General features: G+C 37.3%; 1 protein-coding gene across 1 annotated transcript in view; it reads right to left on the minus strand.

Moving 5' to 3' along the window:
* The window catches only part of SYNE2 (spectrin repeat containing nuclear envelope protein 2), a 293506-nt gene that overhangs the window by 167545 nt on the left and 113305 nt on the right, over nucleotides 1–12656 (minus strand). The window contains exons 30-33 of the mRNA XM_011386203.2: nucleotides 11566–11716; nucleotides 10303–10913; nucleotides 6979–7158; nucleotides 5478–5628 (exon numbers count right to left, since the gene is read on the minus strand). Coding sequence (XP_011384505.1) covers nucleotides 5478–5628; nucleotides 6979–7158; nucleotides 10303–10913; nucleotides 11566–11716 — 1093 coding nt within the window. The remainder of the gene's footprint in view (nucleotides 1–5477; nucleotides 5629–6978; nucleotides 7159–10302; nucleotides 10914–11565; nucleotides 11717–12656) is intronic.

Raw genomic sequence — 12656 nt, forward strand, 5'->3', positions numbered from 1 at the left:
AGGAAAAACAGAGAGCCAGGACTTTCACTCCTCCTGGGCAGTAACAAAGCATCCCCCGCTGTGATGTCAGTAGAGGCCACACAGAGTAAGCAAGAGCCAGGGAGATATTAGGGGAGGCATAGTGGGAGCTGGAACTCTCACCCTAACCAGCAATAACAAGGAGCCCCTCTATCTCCGGTGTCAAGAAATTATCCTTGACATGATTACCCATAAAGGTGATCCCAAGGAATCTACAAAAATATTCCTAGAACTGATAAATAGGTTCAGAAAGGTCAGAGAATACAAAACAAACAAACATATAAAACATATAACAATCAATAAGCAATGAATACATGAACAGTGAAATTTAAAATATAATACCATTTTTAGTTACTCCAAAAATTACTACTTTGGTGTAAATCTAACAAAACATGAATAGGATTTGTATGCTGAAAACTACAAAATGTTGATGAAAGAAATCAAAAAAGGTCTAAATAAATGCAGAGACATATCAAATTCATGGTTTTGGGTACTCAACATAGAAAAGATGTCAATTCTCTTCAAATCGACATATAGGCTTAATGTAATTACTATCAAATCCCTGTAATACTATGCTATAGATATAAAAAGATTATTCCAGGGTTGGTGGAATGAGTGAAGGGGGAGGGGATTAAGAAGTACAAATTAGTTACAAAATAGTCATGGGGATGTAAAGCACAGCATAGGGAATATAGTCAATAATACTGTAATAACTATATATGGTATCAGATGACTACTAGATTTATCAGGGGATTACTTTGTAAGTTATACAAATGACTAATCACTATGTTGTACATCTGAAGCTAATATAATACTGTATGTAAAATGCAATTAAAAGGTAAAAAATTATTTAAAAAATAAAATTAGCTAGAAGGAAAAAGAAATATTTATATGGAATGGTAAAGGAACTAGAATAGCTAAAACATTTGAAAAAAATAGTAAAGTGGAAAAATCAGCCTACTTGTTTTTAAAGCCTGTCATGTACAGTAATAAAGTTTATGGAGTAATGGGAGCGAAACAGACACACAGATCAATGGAAGAGAGGAGTGAACCCAGAAATGGACCCACACAAAGATGCCCAACTCATTTTTGACAAAGGTACAAAAGAAATTCAACAGAGGAAATAGTCTTTTCAACATACAGTGCTGGAGCTACTGGACATCTCTAGACAAAAACATGAACTTTAACCTAAGTCTCACACATTATACAGAAACAAATGGATGATGGACTCAAACGTCAACCTAATACTTTAAACTCATAGAAAAAAGTAGAAGAAAATATTTAGGATCTTGAGCTGGGCAAATAATTCTTATACTTTGACACCAAATGCAGAAACCAAGAAAGGAAAAATTGACAAACTGGATTTTATCAAAATTTAAAAATTTAGCTCTAAAAAAGACCCTGTTAAAAGGATGAAAAGACAAGCTATAGTTTGGAAGAAAATTTTTGCAAACCACATTATCTGGCAAATAACTAGTATCTAGAATATATAAAGAACTCTCAAAGCTCAACAGTTTAAAAAAAAATCAATCAATTTAATTAGAAAATGGGCAAAAGATAGAGATATTTCACCAAAGATGACATACAGATGACAAACACACACAAGAAAAGATGATCCATATCATTAGCAATCAGTGAAATGCAAACTAAAGCCACAATGTGATACCACTACATACCTATCAGAATGACTAAAATAAAAAACAGACAATATCTAATTCTGGAAAGGATGTGGAGAAACTAGATCACTCATATATTGCTGGTGGGAATATAAAATGATGCGGCCACTCTGGAAAACAGCTTGGCAGTTTCTTTAAAAACTAAACCCACGATTAACATAGAACCCAGCAACTGTACTCTGGGGTATTTTTTTCCCTGAGATATAAAAACTATGTTCACAAAAACCCCTTATGTGAATGTTTATAGCAACTTTATTCCTAATAGCCAAAAACTAAAGATGACCTTTGATGGGTAAACAGTTAAATAAGCCATTGTAGATCCACACCATGGACTACTACTCAGCAAAAAAAAAAGAAGGGGGCAAATCATCAATACATTTAAGAACCTGAATGAGTCTTTAGAGAATTATACTGAATGCAAGTAGGCAATCCCAAAAGGTTACATACTGTATGATTTCATTTATGTAAGATTTTTGAAATGATAAAATTACAGAAATGGAGAACATATTAGTGGTTGGGAAGGGGTGGGGGCTGGAGAGAAGTGGGTAGGACTATAAAATGACAACATGAGGAACCCCTGTGGTGACAGAAATGCTCTTTATCTTGACTGTCAATGTCAGAACCCTGACTGCAACACTGGAGTATACTTTTATAAGATTACACCATTGGCGAAACCCAGTAAAGGGTATACAAGATCTCTCTGTAGTATTTCCTACAACTCCGTATGACTCTACAATTATCTTGAAATAAAAAGTTTAATTAAGAAAATAAAAATTAAACAAATTTTTTTAAATAAAAAAATTACTGAGGAGGTTTCTGTCTCTAAACTGGACACTGACTGATACACTGGGAAAGCTGAGATGCAAATCCAGGTGTTTTTTTCTCCTAGTTCAGAACTCTTTGCATTTGGGGATAATAAATGTTCAAATAAATGGAAATCTATATACATTCACATTTTATACATTTATATATTTTATTATTCTCTGATATATATATATATTCTCAATACGTTCAGAAAACATTGTTGTTACACTGACACAAGCTACCAGTGGGTGAAGAGAAAAGAAAGAGCAGAAGAGGGTCCTTTTAGCATTGACAGAATTGCAGGTTTTGTTCTAAAATGAATGGAAGGAGTGAAATAAAGGAAACTAGGACCCTCTGACATTTCCCAAACTTTAATAGTCCCCTGACAGTCTAGCCTTCTAGTCTTACCTTTGCACTCTGTCTTTCATTAAAGGGAGTGGAAATTTGGCACCATATCCTAGATAAACATCCAGGTTTCTATGGTTTTGAAGGACAAAAGTTCTCAGTGGTATCATATTTCAGCCACTTGTGGAAAGCATTATGACAATATGTACTACAGAAATTAACTGTTTCTGAAGACAGTACCTAAGTCATCACAAAATTAACTGAAAGTTATGTTAACAATCGGTAGTGCAAAAATTTGCTTTTTCCCTGACAGAAAAGTGTCTGAGAAAAGAATTAAACACCAGTATTCTAGAACTTCTATATCTTCTATACAGATATATTATTTCAGCAAACATATAAAGTGCCCATATGTAGACACCAAACTAGGTACAAGATTTTCAAAATTTTTAAAAAGCCTGTACTTTTAAACATTTCTTAAGGGTAATTACAGTTATTTTATTAATTTAAAAATAAAAGACTCTTTTGTGAGCAAACTTTTACAGGTGAGAAAGAGGTACAGATGAAACAAAGTTTGCCATATACATATTTCAAATATGTTGTCAGGGAAGGCAATATTATGATTGAAATATAACTTTGTAGTCAAATAGACCTGGGCTTAAATAACGATCTTGCCATTTATTAATTACTTGTATAATCTTGGGGAAGTTACTTAATGTCTATCCCCATTTTTTTTTCCTTTTTTTTAATTAACAGAGAAAGTTATTAATCGGACAGTCCAAATTCCAAGACATAGTGAGGAGGATCAGCGTGAATGAAAAATTCTACACATAGATACAGTTATTTTTTTCTGCTTTGTGTTGCTTCCTTATTAGTGCTGGGTAAGATGAATTACTGCTCTTTGAGACTGGCATTATGCACCTCTCTTCACTAAGCTAAAGAACCCAGGTCACTGCATCAATATCTGAGCTACTCTGTGCAGCCAACCAAATGGTGATAAGATTCTAAGATCTGAATTTGGATCTGGTCAAAATAAAAGCCTTGTAGACATGTAGGCTGGCTTGTATGCTTGAACCCATTTTTTTTTTTAATTCATTTTTTACCAGAACACTTGCTGGGGTAATCGGGCACTCATGCAGATAATAAAGTGGTATTATTTGGTCTTATTTTTTTACTATATGTCTCCCTTGACAAATCCCACAATAAATTGTGAAAACTGGCAAGGCAGGACTGGGAATTTTTTGTTCTTTTCATAATGCTATCTTAATAACAGTAAAACCTCTACAGTTCCTACACTTCCAAAGTTCTCTACGCCTTAGTTTTCTCACCAGTATAACAGGGCTAATAATACTTAGCTTGTAGGGTTATTATGAGAATAAAATGATATAATAATATGTAAAGTACTTGGCACATAATGACCAAGCCATCAATGATGGACGTTATCATTATCATCATCATTTTTATCATTTTTATTATTTCTGGTAGTAGTAGTAGTATAACTTAAAACCACAAGCTCACATGGTAGTACTATTTGTAGAGAAAACCAATTTTTCTGGTTGGAACCAGACAGGTTGCATCTGAGTAACTCCAATCAACTGTCTGCTCAAGGTCTTGATGGCCTCCCTCTATTAAGTCTCATAGGAAACTAGTCACACAGTCACATTTTGTACAACTGGTATCTAAACAGGGCTCTTTCTGACCAGTTTCAAGAAACTGAGTATGAGAAAGTGAGTTCCAGACAGGGGCTATTCTTCATCTGTGGCACCGGCCATGTGTCTATAACTTCAGCTTCAGGGACAAGAGTTCTAGATAAAGAATAAATTGTAAGAATCTAGTCTATGTAAGCTTCTACTGATGTTGATATTAGCAACTGGGAAGTTTAACAAAATTGCTTTCTAACAACCAGATGAATCAAATAGACTGTATTTCACACATGCTTTTGACATTCCAACAGCACTTTAGCATGATATTCATAAAACCAATAGGGAAAGCAACTTTCTGGTATATAATAACATAGTGTAGTGTAGTATATATATTCTTTTCAAACTTCTGCCACTCCATTCTTCTGCCACTCTAGTTGATAACCACATAAAATCAAAGAAAACGATGACACCTAGTGTCCGAAAATGATATTCTTCTTAGAACATGAAGTGATTGGTGAGGCTATGAACACAGATGGAGCAACTTGGAGATCAGCTTACACGACTTTATAGAAAGGGAATACGTAAAAACGTAATTTTTCCTTTGTTCACTAACAACAGAGGGGACTTTCCTACTATGCTCATTCTCTCAGGACTGCAATGAAGTCTCAGGTTTCCTTTAGGTAGGAGGTCAGTACGAGGATTGTTACAACCTTACAGGGCAACCCCAGACTCCAAGAGAACCGCACCGTCAGTTATCAAAACCCAAGCAGAAACTAACCACCTAAACTAATTAACTTGGGGGATGACTTTTTTCCAAGCTCTAGTAATACATTCAATAAATTCTTAAATATTCTTAGCTATCTGGTAAAATAAAGTCACTAGTAACTTCTTTTAAACCAAGTTTCAAAATGACTCCATTTACAACGTCCTCTTTATAGTCAGGTTCGTGGGCGAGGCCACTGTGCAGAGAGTTTCCTTTGGAACCTAGACTCACCTCTGCTATCCTTTTCTTCAGGTTCTCCTTTCCCATGTACGAAGACTGAAGGGAGATGACATTCTCTTCTTTTTGAATCAAAGTTGTCAAGATGCTTTTAAAATTCTGGTATTGTTTCAGGAGCTCCAAAACTCTTTCACATTGGTCGAGGCTATGAAGAGAAAAAATGCAAAACAGCTAAACGTCTGAAAATAACAAAACCGTTCTTTCTAAGTATCCTACAATAATGACTAATAACTTGCAGAAGAATTTTTCCTCTTGACGTGGTTTTCAACAGAAAACAATTTAACCTAAGAAAAATTGTACATGTATTTATCTGGCAAGTGGATGATACAAATAATCACTGGATTAGTATTTTCACCAGATCAATATTAAAAAGTCAGCAGACATACAATCTAAAAAGAAAAATAAGATTCATAACCTTAAGGAATCAGCATCGCAATCTTATCCTTAACCAAAAGGTATCTTGGAAAACAGTGCCCTCCCTAGCATTGCTCTTGGAGATTATTTCAATATTAATTCAGTGAGTCACAGGTTGTTTATGTTTCTTTAACTCATTCTAGGTTTTGTCCTTTTTAAAAAGTGCAATAGTACAGATAACATGGCAGTTAGGGCTGGGCACTAATCAGTCATGGGACCTTAGATAAGTTACTTGAGCCTTCAGAACCTCAATTCTTTCCTCTAAAATCGAAGGGCAGACTACATCGAAGACCACGGACAGGCTTTATCTTGACCACTATACACTGAGGAAACAGGAGGAATACGCAGATGGAATTCTGTAGTGAAAGAATCACTGACAGCAGAATTTAGGGAACTCGCCAGAGAGCTCAGGCAACCAGGGACAACAGCAGATCCGCCACTTGGCCTCGAGGGCAAAGAGGGAAAGTGCCCTGAGTCAAGAAGAAGGACACCTGTAGGAGTTGCTGAACCACATGCTGAAAAAGGACGGGGATGGTTAAGACCACCTTGACCTCTCCCTCTTCTTGTCCTCTAATCTGCTGGTACCTCCCACTTCTCAACCCAACTGGAACCCTTCCCGACCACTCCCACCCCCAGGCAGAGAGTAAAAGGGAGAAGGCATGGATTCAGAATTGCTGGGACTGATAAGTAATGGCTGTCACACAGTTAAGAAAACTTTCGAGCCTTACTCAGGCTCTGCAGGAAAGATGGTGGCAGCTGACAGGCAACATCTGCCATTCAAGTAGGGTTGTGTGGTAAAATAATGCCGCCAGCCCTCAGAGATGTCCATGTCCTAATCCCTGGATCCTGCAAATGTGTTACCATACATGGCAAAAGGGACTTTGCAGATGTGATTAAGTTAAGAGTCTTAACCTACGACATTATCTTAGATTATCCAAGTGGGTGAAATATAATCATAAGGATCTTTCTAGAAGGGAGGCAGGAAGGTCAGAGTCAGAGAGGATGATGTGACAAGAGGAGAAGTGATGGAGAGCACAAGCGAGTGTGTGCTAGGGGCAGTGGGGGGGATATTTTTCCTTACCATTCAGTGACCGAAGCTTTTGTGTTCTCCCACAAGAGTGCTGTATTTTGGCACTGTTGATTCAGAGCTTTTTCTCTGCCATCTTTGAATTGTGGAAGAGAATGAGCCATTTCTTGCAAGTGTTTCTTCTCTTCTTCATATTCATCTAGCTCCTTATCCAGTCTGATTAATGATTTTTTCCTTGATCATGAAAGAGAAACGTTCGATAGCCAATTATTAGCCAACTTGATTTGACACACATGTGAGTAACTGAGGGGAGCACGCTAACTTAAATTTGTCCTCAGGAGGTTTAGGAAGACAAAAATTACACATTCCTATGACAGAGTTCAGGAGGCTCTCTGCATTTCCAGAAGACTGATCTGGTGTTTTCATTATAATAAATATACAAAGCCAGAAACAGTAACATTTTTTGTGTGTGATGAACACACTTGTAAAGGGTGTACATACGTATATGAGAGAAAAGAGAGAAAGAATATGTGTGTGTATACGAGTGGGAAAGAGAGCTTGGTGTGGACAGAAGACAAGTGGTGAAGCAGAACGAGGCTCCTAAGCAAGGAGAAGGCGGGGGCAAGGGGAATCTCACATTTCTACCCTGTGTACAAAAAGCTTTCCCACATCGATAAAAGTCACTGGAACTGAGGATTTTCATGTGCAAACTAATCCTGGTGGAATTAACTCCATTTGCCTCCGTCTAAATTGCTTTTATCATAACACTATCTCTACTTCTCCCGACTTCTCTGGAATCCACTCCCATAAGGCTTTCTCTCTCTGTGTATCCTCCAAAACTGCTCCTCAAGACCTCCAGTAACCTCCACATTGCTAAATCCATGCTCGAGCCTCCTGCACTAATCGGCAGCATCTGACACAGCTGCTTACATCCTGTTCCTTGAAAGGCCTTCTCACTTGGCCCCCAGGACTCTTGATTTTCCTTTTACTACACTGGCCACTCTTCAGAATCTTTGGCTGGTTCTTCGTCATCTCCTGGATCTCTGAACGTGGAGTGCCCCCAAGTATACAACATGGACTCTTCTCTATTTTAACTCACTCTGCTGGCAATCTTATCCCTCTCATTCCCAAATGTTGCTAACTCTCACATGTATACTGGTAGCCTAGACCTCCCTCCCAACTCCTGATGCCATCTATCTGTAAGAGTCTTACTGATATTGCTACTTGAATGTCAAACTAAGTATACTGAATCTATCATTTCTAAAATTGAGCAGGCCTATCTTTCGTGCAATACCAGATAAACTTCAGCCTTTCTCGCTTCAGTTAATGGTACTCAGAAAAGTGAAATACTCAGTCCCTCTAAGCCAATCTTGTTCAAGCCTGCACTGTTCCCATGGCCTTCAGGCTAATAGCTTCTGCTTTTGTCTTACATATAGACACACTAATCATTAGAGAAATTCTGCTTGCTTCTTGAGTTTTACCAAAACTACCTCGCCTCATTTTCCCTTCCCTTGACATAAAAGAAGCCTGAACTCTGTACTTTCTTAAGATGGATTTGAGAATTAGGTCTCCCATCTTCTTGGTTGGTGCCTCTTCAATTAAGACACTTTTTCTTACTCCAAACTCTGACATTTTCAGTTTTGGCCTTTCAAAGCACCAGGAACAGAAAGTCTAATCTTTCTTTTAAACCTTCGCCCAATGTGTCAACAAATCTTTGTAGACTCTACCTTCAAAATATATAGAGTCTTAACACTTTCACCACCTCGCCACAGGTCCATACTACCATCATCCCTCACCTGGAATACTGAAATAGGTCAGACTAGACTTCCTGTGTCTTCTCTGGACTCCTACTGTCTACACCCAACACATCAGCCAGAAAGAACCTGTTACAATGAAAACCAAATCATTTCCCTCTGCTCAGGAACCTCCACTGACTTCCCAGTGCCACTCAAAGAAAATGCCAAGGTAATCACATGGCCCGCAAGTCCGTTCATGAGCTAAGCCCTATTCTACTCATTGCCTCTCTGACCCCTTTACATACCTCTTCCCCTCACCACTGACCCTCTCACTTCCTAGTCCCTTCTCAAACATGCCAGGCCCGGTGCCACCCCGGGCCTTTGTCACTCCTCCTCCGGCCTGATAAGCTCTTCTTCCAAGTCGTCACTTGGCTAGCTCTCTCATCCCTCTCTCACCTTACTCAAAGGTCATCTTCTCAGTAAAATGTCCCTGAAAACTCTATTTGAATCGCAACCCCCTCGTTTTTCTTGCTTAATTTTTCTCCATAGCTTTTATCATCATCAAACATACTAAACATCTTACTCCTCTCACTAAATAAGCTCCATGAGGAGCAAGAATTTTTGTCTATTTTGTTAACTGCTATATCTCCAGGACAGGCTACATACTTGGTATATCAATAACTAAATTAAAAATTAAAGCAACTTACTACTTAACAATGTATAGTTTTCATTTATAAATATTTATTACTTATTATTCATTAATCTACAATAAAAAAATTATTAACAATGACTGAATCACTACATCAGTAATTAGTTTAATACCTCATTAAGAACTAGGCACTGAGGAATGGAAGTCTCCTTAAGACTAAGGCCACAGGGAAATTTCAGAGGAAAGAGCTTGATCAGCTAAACAGATGCAAGAAATTACTGAACCTGAGGGATGAGAAGTGGGCAGAGGAGACAGAAAGTGGGAGAGATTTAGAAAGGGAAGGAAAAGTGACTCTTGGCTAACATTTTTGTTTTCAAGACCTAGAGGCCGACTTTGAATGCCAGAGTTAAAACAGCAGCATTCATACAGAAGGTTTACCAAACTCAGTTTACCCCAATTCTGCTCAGTCTCCAGAATCAACACTAACCTTAGCTTAGTTCAATCTCGTGTCCCCCCCCCAAAAACCCCCAATTCAGTCCCCACCCTAATCTTGTTGGGAGGAAGAGGAGGAATCAAATAATGAAGGAAGAAGTCGAGACAAAGTATGGCACGTGCATCTGCCACCACTTGTTTCTTTCTTATCAAATGTGTGGAGTTTTCCAGGTCTCCCCCATCAGGAGAATACCCTGATAAATACCCCTAAAGGGACTTGGAAGCAACTCATGTCCTTTATGCATATCTAATTTCACTACTCCTTTGTCAATGAGAATGAAAAGTTTAAAAAAAAAAAGAATTATGTAACATTTGGTAAAGGCACAATATCAACAAGAAAAAAGCTTATTTGAAAGGTCTAGAGAAAAGAATGCTGAACACTGAATAGGGTGGGATGGGATAGAAATGGAAAGACACAGGAAGCACGTATTTCACCTAGTAGGTATCTGAAAGTACAGAAAAGTGTCACCTTGGATGGAAATGGATGGAAACAATATTTACCGTTGTTTTACAGCTGGGACAGTCGGATCCTTAAGACCAATTTTACTGATCTGATTGTGCACATCTTGAATATTTTTCAAGAGTTCACTATTTTTGAAAATACAAGCCTCCAGTAATCTGTCTTCTTCAGTGAGTTCCTCCTGTCCGCCATAGCCACATGTCTCAAATAGGTTTTTGGATAAAGCATCGAGAAGTTTTTCACAGGAAGTATCTTCACCCCGTTCGGCATCTTTAAAGCTTATGTCAAGCATCTTCAAACGTTTATCCAAATGTCTGGCCTTATCTTTCATCAGATAAATTTCTCCCTCTTTATATTTTACAGTCAAAGTATTTTCTGGTACCACCTGTGAACCTGAGGCTGAAAGGTCTGTAACAAGCTCAACGGAGAGTTCGGCTGCTCTCAGAGAAGCCAAAAAATCTTCCAGAGCCCTGAGCGCATCTTTACTCCTCTGGACCCTGTGGTTCATCTCTTCGAGTTGCCCTCTGTGTTGTAGTATAATGTTCTGTGTTGCATGTAGTTCAAGTGGGTGTAATTCCTTTAATGCAAAGTTGCCCGACTGCTCCAAATTGTTACAGATTTCGATCTGTTTTGCTATGGAATCTTGGATATCCTAAAATAAAGGTAAGAAAAGCTGAAAAGACTGAGGCAGAAAAACGAAAGACTGCACGTCAGAAACTAACCTCAAATTATGTAACTAGACTTAAATCTAGAAAACCGCTTCTCAGTTTAACCGGGGCTGCCAGTTTTAACAGAAGGAAACATTTTGATGACAAATGATCAGATGGCCTAACTGTTTTATTATCTGATACCCTTCCTGATGTTTCAATCTCCAAAAGAAAACAAGTATATAAATCTATTGCTTCAGTGAAAATAATTAAAGATTGAACTGTTGAGATATCTGTTTATAATCTGAAAAAACTTATTTATTAAAAATAGGATTTGGAATAAGTAATCTGTGGAATATTCTAACATAGGTATATGAGTCTAGTATGATATTTAAGATTTCAGTCATTGGAAAAGGCATTTATAAGAAACCCTTCATTTCTAATTCAAGGAAAATACTTCATTACTTATTCCACGGTATCTACTTCCAAATTTGAAAGGAATTAAAGAGTTGAGAAATAAATAACAAGTCTACTAAATTATTGAAGATTTTTCTGTCGTGGCTTGTATTCTAAATATATACTCTTGATGTATAATTAAAAATGCATAAATATCTGAATCAATTATTCTATAAATATACTGTGAGAATTTATATTTACCCTCAGGTTTTGGTAAATGCCATCAGCATCGGTGAGATGAAATTCCTGAACAGCTACTTCATGGAGAAGAAGCAGGTCTGAGCCACAGAGAAGAAGCGATTCCTTCTCCACAGGTAACACAATCTGCAATGCGGCCTCTAAAGACTCCATTCTGGATGAAAAATAAACCAAACATGAGGGGAAAGAAAACACAGCAAAACAATATCCTATGAAACATATTAAGGTCATTACTTAACCAAGAACAGAAAATAACTGTCCAATAAATATACATGCAATGATATGTACAGATCACCACTTTAAAACCCAAACCCAACAATCCAAAATGCCAAAGAATGAGTTGTTTGCTATAGCCAAATATTCTTAATAATTTAATAGATAACACACTGAACGGAAAATGGTAAACTATACTAAGCCTTTCCCTCTATTCCAAAATACAATTACTGAATGTAATTTAACTTTGCCTTGATGACAAAGAAACCTCATTATGAATACTAATTATTTTATTTGTAGAAATATAATAGAGTTCCAAGAATAGGCTCTACAATAATAAATTGAAATGTGTGACTCTGGATAATTAACATATAGACTCTGAGCCTCAGTTTCCTCCTATACAAAATGGGGATATGTACTGGGGATGCACATCCTATGTATAGGAGTAATAACAGCACTCTCATTTTAGAAATAAGGAAATCAAGGCCCAGAGACTTTATGTGACATAGCCAAATTCACACTCAAGGGGAGAGAGCTAGAACTTCAACAGGCTTGAGGTTCTAGCTAAGCCTCTGGCCAGTGGTGTGGCTTGGGGTTAGGTTATTTAACCTCCCTATCAGTTTGCTCATCAGTAAAATGGCAATCATAATGGTAGCCTCTCTTACTGTTGTGACAACTAAATAAAGTAACATAGTTGATATAGCTTAAAATGGCATTTAAAAAATTTAGTAAATTCATTATTAATAGATCTCAGAACCATACCTGTTATTAAGAGTCATCTGAAACTCGCTCTCTTTTTCCTTTAATCTGTCTCTTACTTTAATTATAAAAGGCTTCTTTATGTCACTCTCAAGCTCTTCTAACCTCAGTGAAGTGATTTC

Source organism: Pteropus vampyrus, unplaced genomic scaffold (assembly GCF_000151845.1).
Source record: "Pteropus vampyrus isolate Shadow unplaced genomic scaffold, Pvam_2.0 Scaffold15, whole genome shotgun sequence".
Classification (NCBI taxonomy): Eukaryota; Metazoa; Chordata; class Mammalia; order Chiroptera; family Pteropodidae; genus Pteropus; species Pteropus vampyrus.